The sequence below is a fragment of the Euprymna scolopes genome, chromosome 24 (genome assembly GCF_053919585.1).
Source record: "Euprymna scolopes isolate OS-2025 chromosome 24, ASM5391958v1, whole genome shotgun sequence".
Lineage (NCBI taxonomy): Eukaryota > Metazoa > Mollusca > Cephalopoda > Sepiida > Sepiolidae > Euprymna > Euprymna scolopes.
The window spans coordinates 81,162,045-81,172,390 of NC_136505.1; the positions used below are offsets into that span (position 1 = coordinate 81,162,045).

The 10,346-nt window shown below is 30.4% G+C and overlaps 1 protein-coding gene across 1 annotated transcript; it reads left to right on the plus strand.

Moving 5' to 3' along the window:
- Positions 1-219: 219 nt before the first annotated feature.
- On the plus strand, positions 220-9,611 carry LOC145246797 (iron-sulfur cluster co-chaperone protein HscB-like). The gene is made up of 2 exons (XM_080108596.1): positions 220-789; positions 8,386-9,611. Exons 1-2 carry the CDS (start codon positions 265-267, stop codon positions 8,761-8,763), a joined length of 903 nt encoding a protein of 300 aa, XP_079964722.1. The 5' UTR covers positions 220-264; the 3' UTR covers positions 8,764-9,611.
- The last annotated feature ends 735 nt before the right edge of the window (positions 9,612-10,346 follow it).

Consider the following 10,346-nt stretch of genomic DNA (forward strand, 5'->3'; position numbering starts at 1 on the left):
AGTACCGTTTTTTTTTTTTTTTGTGGTTGCCGTTGTTAACTAAAAAATAAAATTTTATGAAGAAGCGAGAACTGTCTCGTGCTTCGCCATATCCCCCCCCCCCGCCTTAAAACCATCTCTATTGAATCCTTGATGTCAATAAATTCTTGAAAGTTTATAAAAATAAATAATCAACCGAAACGAAATCTGATTTCAGATTTTGATATCATCTAATAGAACGAATGGATTATTTCCCTTGGCTGTTTTGTTTAGCAGAATACAAAAATGTCTGCTTCACAGGCTTATACTGCCAGTCCCAGATTGGCGAACATGTGGTCTAAAATAATGCAGAGCAACCCTAAAGTTTCAAAGCAATTTCACTCCGCGCTAGCATATTCTTACGTTGATAAGAAACTCGCACAACGTTCCTCCGTTGATTCAATAAAAACAAGGGAAAGTGGTCTTCTTCTGTCATCGTCCCGACTTGATCCGACTTTTAACATGGCCGCATTCGCATTGGGTCAACAAAACAAACGTTTGTTAAGCAATGACGGATCTTCGTCGTCTTCGTCGTTTCAACATCAAAACAAAACCACTTCGACATGTTGGAAGTGTGGTAAGAAAAGAGATTCGGCTGTCGAAATATATTTCTGTATTTGTGGGTCGATTCTTCCCCCATCGGACACATCCACTTATTTCGACCTGTTGGGTCTGGAGAAGAGTTTCGAATTAGATGTCGATGTTTTGACGAAGAAGTACAAGGACTTGCAACGGATCCTTCACCCAGACAAATTTAGCCAGAAATCCGAGGTAACAGGGTTTTTATATGTATTTTTTTTATGACGCAGGAACCTAATAAAACTCACGTCATTACACACGTGGTTTTTGTATGAATTCGACTTTTATTCTTTGCCAAAGAATCTTTGGTAATGTCCTTGGGTTTTTGTCAATAAAATTTCCCTATATTGAAAAAAAAACAAAAATAAAGGGTACTTCTATACTTTATCGCCGAAACTAGAGACGCCATTTTATTTCGCGCACCTGTCGTTGAAATCCAAGGGAGAAATCAGTATTTTAAACTATGACCGAAGCAAAGCATGAAATAAATAACAAAAAAATTAAACTAGATAATGATTTTTCGGTTTCATTTAAATCAATTTGTTGTTGACCCTTCAAAGTTGCTTTAATTAAAAAAATGTTTCATTAAAATTATTTATTTGTTCCCCACTAGCGAAATACGTATCGGCTCCGATGTTGAACGTTGTTCGACTGAGGGAGAATTCATTATTTTTACAAGGAAAGAATTTTTGTGTGTGTGACCTAGTTTTTTTCCCTCCCAATGTTTGAAGAGTTTCTAATTGTTTTTTAAAGGAAAATTGGGGAAAATCAAAATTAGCACTTGTAGCAATAAACAAAAATAAACAAAGCTTTAGCGTGTACATGGAATGTCGTAGATCGAAACACAGTGAAATGTTATTTGGTGCTAGTGCACTTATTGATCCGGCGGATCAATAAGTTTTAAATAGTAGTTTCAAGTTTAATTAAAGATTTACGATACCTGTTTTTATTAAATTGTTAGATGAAAGTACAGAATAGGTACACAGCACCCTCCTGTCCCCATGTTAAGAATGGCTTTCTGAAAATAATGGCATTATTTCAGCACGGCTCAATAAGTGCATAAGTACCTTTTATTTTCTTGAATAAAATAAAAACTAGTCGACGAGAACACTACTGTTTTTGTTTTAATAATTATTTTTATTAAAAAATAAAAATTTCAATTGTTCAAAACATGTTTTTCCCAAAAACTTATTGGGATTTTTTTTTAATTACCATATTTTTCATGAACCTGCTCTAAAAATGTTTCAAAATTATCTAATATTTTTTCACTTTTCATGTTATAAGCCTCTCTATACAGATAAGATCATAATGACAAAGATCATGCACAAATTTCAAGCCAAAATAAAAAAAAATAATAATAAAAACTAGGTCACGCGCGCAAAAATTCTTTCCTTGTAAAAATAATGAATTCTCCCTCAGTCGAACAACGTACAATATCGGAGCCGATGCATATTTCGCTAGTGGGGTAGCACTCGTGTACATCGGCCAAGCTATTTTTTAAAAATCCACATTAGACAATTATGAATATGTCCTTTTCAATTTCTGTTTTAAAAAAATATATATATACGTTTCATGAAAAACTTTCCCGTTTTCATTAATTAAATGGAAACATTTACAATTAAACAATTACGGATGTTCTCTTTCACTTTATTTACTTTTTTTCATAGTTCTTTGCGGAAGTAATTAATATCGAGTTTCCATGACTAGATATATAAAGAAGTCTTTTTTAATAATTTTTAAGTAGAAAAAAGTAGACTCTTAATATCAATGTCAGAGCGAGAAAAAAAAAAGCTCAACTTTGTAAGTTTGTAGATTAAATATTCATCCAGAAATATTGTACTAATTAATTTTCATGAGAAGCAAGCACTTCATGCTAGACCTTGTCAAAAGCTTTGGATATATCAAGTCCTACTGTTGCGGCACTAATGGGTGTTGATGTTAATCCCGCAAATTCAAAATGATACTAAAATCATGATAAAAAATCAAGTGTAAATTGGAGTTGAACAATCAAGCAAAGATGACTGAAACGAATGGATAAATTAAATGCAAAATTTATTTTTTTTTAAAAATGTAAATGAATGAAAAGAGAAGATAAGAAAGTTTCTTCTTAATTGAAAGGCTCTTCCTGCGACTGAGGTGATTGAATGTTTTGAAGGAGAAAAGTAAAAGTTTTCGGTTAGAAATAACCAGTCTTTTTTTAGGAAGAAATAAACAATATAAAAGTCCCTCGCTTACTTTAGCAGAGAGAAAGAAAAGGGTAAAAAAAAAAAAATCCATCAGGGTAAGAAGTCCTTCTCCATGTGGAGGAATTAATTGTCGAGCGTGCGCGCGTTTAACATCCACGCGGACGGAGTCAATGATGATGATGTTACAGCATGCTGCCTTGTGGTCGACTGATTTGGGTGCAAAAATGCCCTTTTTATACATTTCCAACCGGCTCCACGGAGGGCTTCAGAAAAACAGTTTTTTAAATTTGTTTTGCTTATAAGTCCACCAAATTTGCGTGGGTGGAGAAAGGGAAATGTACGTGCAGCTGAAACAATGTTTATACATCCGTGCGTACGCAACTGGGTTTTACAGTTGGGGTAGCGCGCCATTATTCTGTTTTGAGTAGATTCGACACGGCAGCTTCAGGGCTACGATACTACCATTCTGGCTTCACCAGCCTTGTCCAGTGTAAATGTTCAGAGTGTTCTATCTGCCATAGAACAGGCTTGCCTAAATCTATACTGATAGTCAGAAAGAAGTTTAACATTAATGAGGTAATGGTTGGTGGACTATCGCTGGAATGATTAATGATTCAAAGATTTTAGTGAAAAGTGGAAGGAGACTGATGAAGCAATAATTTTATGGGTCAGTTCTTTCACCAGAATTCTTGAACACTGATTAGTGTTGGGACGATTCCTAAATTTTTCCCGATTCCAGGAAAATGTTGATTAACGATTCCGATACCAAGTACGATTCCAATTCCTGTGGAATTGTTGTTTTGAAATATACCATTATATAATCAAAACTTTTTGTGTAGCGAAAAAAAAATTGGTACAGCGAAAAAGTGGAAATACAATTAAGGGAATTTCGAAAACGATTTGATTTTTTTCATAAAATTTCTTTTATTGAAGATAAAAATCAAAATAAATATTTTAACCATGAATTAAACATGCACCATGAAATTAATAACAATCAATTTCAGGAATTATTTTATATATTAAAAAATATAAAGAAAAAGTAAGTCATGATTAATTTAACAAAAATACAATGACATCAAATTTCAAGGGGAAAAACATGTTTTATTTATTTTTTTATATTAAATTTTTTTTTTGCAGTTTCAATCGCTAACTGATTTTTATTCCACTTTCTAGAATATTCTTATTTCTAAATGAAATTTAAAAATAACTAAAGCTTTGATTAAATTTTTAGCCTTTTATACTCAACTCAATTGTCTCAATTATTTCTATTTATTTATTTGACTTTTTAAAAAATATTTGTAACAATAATAATGTTATTTTTTTAATCTAAATAAATTGATTTATTTCTATATTTATTTTTATTATATAATTATATACGTATCGTCCTTTAATGTTTATTCTTATTTAATGTCTTAATTTACCTCTTTAAAAGTAAATTTTTGGTAATTGGGTGAAGTTGAGATAAGTAGGTCCCGCAGACGAGCCTCGTTCTGACATTCGGAAAATTTAGGTTAACAACCGGTGAAGCTACCGAAAGGTAACCCTTTTGAATGAAGATGGATATAAACAATATTTTTTAAAATTTCTTAATTTTACTTAAAAACAAAATATATAAACAAAATATTTTAAAAAATTTCTTAATTTTAAATAAAAATTGATTGTAAAGAATTAAAAAAAAAATAATTATTATTGAAAACTATTGCAGTGTTTACATAGCTGGTTCTTTGGGATAATAGGGGCGCCTGAAACATCTCTTCCAAAACGAAAACGCTTTAGTGTTTTTTAGGCACCGCCGAAAAATCAAGTTGTTGTTGTTTTTTAAAACGAAATTACATTTATTAAAATCCATTATTTCTGAGTAACTTTTTTTTTCAGAAAGATAAAACCCTGAATTTTATCATATAGAAAACAGAATAATATAAAACTTTTTCTACTATTTTTAATTAAATTTTAAATGTTAAATTTTCCAAAAAAGTTAACAATTGACATTTTTTGTCTTGCACAAAAAACGTACATAAATATTTAAAAAAAAAAAAAAAAAAAGGTTTTTTGAAATAATTAATTTATTTATTTGTTGTCTAACTAAGATTTAGGATGATTTTCTATGAGAATATGCAAAAATATTATAATATAAGTACCTGGATTTCAAATAATTCCACTTATTCATATAGGCAACCAGTTACTTCGCGTCGATCTAGAGTCTAGATCGACAATGTTTACGTTTGTATTTGATAAAAAGCAAACTATGGAAGACCAAACAGGCCAAAAAAAACTTATTTTTCAGTGATGAAAATTTCAATGTATTATTAACGCTGAGGCTGGCCAGTACCAGATGGGTGACCATTTGTATGAGTTTGGTTTTTAATGTGTATGTGTGTGGGGGCCAGGCTCCCCAAAATGGGGGGGGGGCAATTTAAAGCAGAATAAAAAAAAATTATTTCAGCGCATTTGGTCCACCGTAGTCGAAAGGCGGCAAACGTTTTCAGATGGGATCGAAAAAATGATGCTATTTTTAACACAAAGGGCACAATATTTATCGAATTTTTTTTTTTGTATCGATTCTTCAAAGCATGCCCTGTTTAATAATGGTCATGCATTATTTGGCTCGCTAAAAAAAAATTGTTAATTTATTTATCAAAGATTTTTAAATGGATTTTTTCGTATAAATATTAAAAAAATTTTTTTTTTGTTTTTCTTAACTTAAATTAATTATTTTACTTAACATATTTACCGAATTTCACACTTCAAAACTCAAAAGCGGGATAATTAAACACAATCGAAGTTCTGATATTCAGACGTCAAAATAAGGTATGCAAACAATTTTTTTTTTTTTTTTTTTAAATCTATAATTCTGTCCCTTACAACAACACAATATGTTGTGTTCAGTTTCAGATGATTATTTTAAGCATATTTGTACCCCCCTCAAAACAAGGGGGAGGGTTGTAAGCAAAAAAAAAAAATATATATATATATATATATATATATATATATATATATAAATATCGTTTATGAAAAATAAGTACACTGTTATAAAGTTCATTCTTCTCTTAATAATCGCTGAAAATTTCGTATTGATCGGATAATTACCTGATTTTTGGTAGATTTTTAAAAAGACGGTCCGTCAAAAAGTACTTGCCTGCCCCCCCAGTTTTGGCGGTGCCTAGTTTTTACTATTTTAAAGCGCTTTTTTTCTTTTTTTTTTTTTTTTAAGGTTGAAACACAAGTAGTGGCTAGTTAACTTAGAACAACAAGGGCAGAAATTCTTCAGGGTTTAAATGTATTATAATGCTTTTATTGTGGTCGAAAAACGTTTTTCAGACGCCATATTACTTCCTATTTACTTGCCTCCCCACGAGGGCAAAGTTAGACACAAGGTCGATTAAGCATTTATTACTAAAAAACGAAATGGTGAAATAAGTTAAGCTAAAATTAAAAAAAAAAAAAAATTTTCTAAGTCCAAGAATTAAAGAAATAAAAAAAAATTCAAAGAAATTTCGAACATTTCTTACTATAAACATAATACAGAAGTGAAACATAACGAACAAGTGAAAATAAATAAGTCAACGTAAAAAGGAAAACAGATTTTTTTAAACAGCAAAGTTCAAATGTTTGTTTGCATAAAGCAGTTCAACAAATTTTTTTCAATAAAGAAATATTTTTTGTAAATAAAACAATTCGTAGAGGTTAATTTACTTTCTATATCCATCATTCAAAGGGTCAATAATGGTAGAAGCACCAGTGTCACATTTCACGTGACCTAACTGTTCAGATTTTTCAGAACGACGCTCGTCTGCTGAACCTACTTATCTCAGCTGCACCAATTTAACTTTGCTTGTTTTATTTATTTATTTTTTTTATATATAAAGGTTGACAAGACATTTTTCATTTACTAATGAGATTTTTCATTCATTTACTAATGTAAGAGTGTCGGTTAAAAAAAAAAAAACTTGCCTAAAGATAAGTGCCCCCCCCCTTTTTTTTTTTTAAATTTTTTTTTAGTTACCAGTTGGAAAAATCACTGATTTTTAACATGATTTACTTGCAATGAGAGCACTGTAAAATCTTTTTTCTCTAAAGGTTAAGTATTCATCAACTTTTTCATGCACCTGTCATTGAAATCCAAGGGAGAAATCAGTATTTTAAACTATAACCGAAGCATGAAATAAATAAAAAAAATTAAACTAGATAATGATTTTTCGGTTTCATTTAAATTAATTTGTTGTTGACCCTTCAAAGTTGCTTTAATTCAAAAAAATGTTTCATTAAAATTATTTATTTGTTTGAAAAAAAAAAAAAAGAATATTTTAGAAAAATTATATTTTCTTACGCAAACTTTTCAATAAATGTTTTTACGATTATATTTTGATAAATTTTTATACAGTAAATGTTTTGGTTTTCAAATGGCGCTCACCTAGTTTAGACAATTATGAATATGTCCTTTTCATTTTCTGCTTTTTAATAAATATATATATATATATATATATATATATATATATATAGGTTTCATGAAAAACTTTCCGTTTTCATTAATTAAATTGAAACATTTCCAATTAAACAATTACGGATATATGTTCTCTTTCACTTTATTTACTTTTTTTCATAGTTCTTTGCAGAAGTAATTAATATCTAGTTTAATTTTTTGTTATTTATTTCTAACTTCAGTTATAGTTTAAAAGTTAAAATTTCTCCTTTGGATTTCAATGACAGGTGCGTGAAATAAAAAGGCGTCTCCAGTTTCGGTGATAAAGTGTAGAAGTACCAACGTTTTTATCATTCGACAGTATTAATCTCACTTCAAACAAACAGTTCAACTTAAAAATATAAGAGAATTGTAATGAAAGAATTGTAAATCTAAGGTATTTTTTTACGATGTGATTCCGATTCCCCCCCCCAAAAAAAAATACACGATTCTTACGATTAACAATTCCGATTAATCGCCCCACCACTAATACTGATTCTACAGAATCAACTTTTTATAAATTATGGAAGAAAGATTTTAGAAGGTATTTATTGTAGCATTTGGAGAGAAGAAAGACCATCTCAGCAATTCTCTATTACAGAGATAAAATCAGCCCCACATGCTTTGGAGGTGTCTAGGTTTTTATGATATTCCCGAATTATGATTAGATTGAGTCCGCATTTGGAAATTTGGGAGGGAATGGTTTGTGGAGTTGAAGGCAAACTATAATGGTTTGATAGTGTTGCTTATTATTCACCTTACTGTTATGGCATTTCCAAAGAGTGCAAATTCCTAATTTCTGTGACAATGCATTTTCTGGTTCTCTCCATATGCTTACTCACAGCTGTAGCTATTTTCACTCCTACAATAATTTCATGACACTATAAATGTTTGTAAATTTGAATTTGACTTCTGACAGTTGAATTGATGAAATGCTTGCTGCCTATACATAATAACAGCTACATAAATTGAAGTGAACTATTGAAGAAATATAGAATTTTCGTGCAGGGGCTTCATTTGTGCACTGCACAGCAGGGAAAGAAAGGGTTTTACTCCATGAGTTTTAATGTGTTTAGAAATGCAATTTCTTTTTCTTTGTACTTTTCAGTTTTTTTTTTAAGTTTTTTTTTTTTTTTTTTCCAGAGAGAAAAGTTCTATTCTGCTGAACAGAGTTCCCTAGTGAATCTGGCATACACATCTCTGCTGAAGCCACTGTCCCGTGGATTATATATGCTGAGCATGCATGGTGAAACCTTGAACGAAGGCACACAATGTGAGGATGTTGAGTTTCTCATGAAAATTCTTGAGACAAACGAAGATTTAGATGAAGTGACAAATACAGAATCGCTTCGAATGATCGAACACCTAAACACACGCAACATTAACCAATGCTATGAGATTCTATCAGAAGCGTTCCGTCAGGAAGATATTGCTGGTGCCAAGGAAATTGTCATAAAGTTAACCTATTTTACAACAATTGATAATAAAATCAAAGAGATGGAACTTTACGAAACTTCTTGAAGATTTGGCAATATCTAATGAGATTGCCATAAACATAAATATGTTTATGGCAATCTCATTAGTGCATGACGTGAATTCACCATCTGAAGAAAATATGTCTAAACTGATATAATAAGATGGTGACATTTAGTATGTAACAAAAGAAAGCATTACCGGTGCATAGGGTGGATGACTTGCAACATTTTTAACATTTATTAGTAAAAGAAAAATAAGAAACTTTTCAACTGGTGAAATAAACTTGTTTGAATTAGATTTTAATCGATATTCATCCTCTGCCTCTTTTTGTAAAAATAAATAACATTGAAACTGACATTTAAAAAGGGTTGACATTGAATTGGCAAATGAATTAATAGCAGTAAAAATGCTGAGATGATGATAATGTGCATAATTATAGTTGCGATTTAAAAAAATTTTTTTTTAATTAATTCAAGTTATTTAATTGTAATTTAAACTCGTTTTTAATTTTTTTTAGATAAAATTATTTTTTATTTGTTTTTTTAAGATATTTTCTTCTTATGGTAACATTTCTAAATAAAATGTATTTAAGAGAAAATAAAATACAATAAAACAAATTCATTACTTTTGAAACTCTGTCTCTAACCTGAGCACCACTCAAACATTTTTCTTTTGAGCTTAAGAATTAAGCAATAAAAAAGTCTTCAATCAAAGAAAAAGAGCAGATAGATTTAAGTACAACAAAATAAAAAAATAAAATGAACTGAGAAAAAGATGAAACAAATACAAAAATAAACAGTTCCAGTTTGACAAAAATTGTACAAAGTGTTAAAAAAACTTCTTGAAGTATCATAAAAAATAGGACTTACTTATAATAAAATTGTATTCCTATCCGTTTGTTTTTTTGCTCACAATTTGATTGATAATGTTATGACTCGGCTATCTCCACGGGGAACTGTAGAGATATGATCGCAACAATAATAATAAAAAAAAATTTTCCTCCGGGATTAAAATGTAAATAAATAAATACGGGAAGAGATTATCCAAATTCTTCAGAGACAATGGTAAAACATAAGACAGAAAAACACAACCGAAATAACAAACAAAAGGCCGATGGGAATTATGACTGTAAATTTGTTTATAACAACACAAAAATAAATAAATAAAAATGCAATTATTTTGATAATTTAAAGAAGTAATGCATAAAAGAAAATAAATTGTCTTGATCGAGAGAGAATGTTCAAGAAAAATGCCAGATACTAATACGACATTTTCATACTGGTTATTGTCGTCTGCTCAGTTCAAACAAAGAGAGAGTAAGGAAAAAAGATAGAGAGAGAAAGAGAGAGATTTTGCTTAACTCACTGTCTTAGCGACTTTACTTTGTTCTTCTTCTTCTCCGATTTCCTTCGTTCTTCTTCCTATCCGATTTCCTTAAAAAAAATTAGCTCCAAATATATTGAGTAGACTCCTTTTCCAATGTTCATTAAAAGCACCTCCTCATCTTTGATCCACCGCAGTATTACTGCTAATCATATCTGTTCCCAGTGTCGCCGTTGTCGGCTGCTTCCCTCAGCAGCGAGGAGCCCACTGTCTCTTCTGTCCTTCCTAAGCGTGCAGGTTAAAAC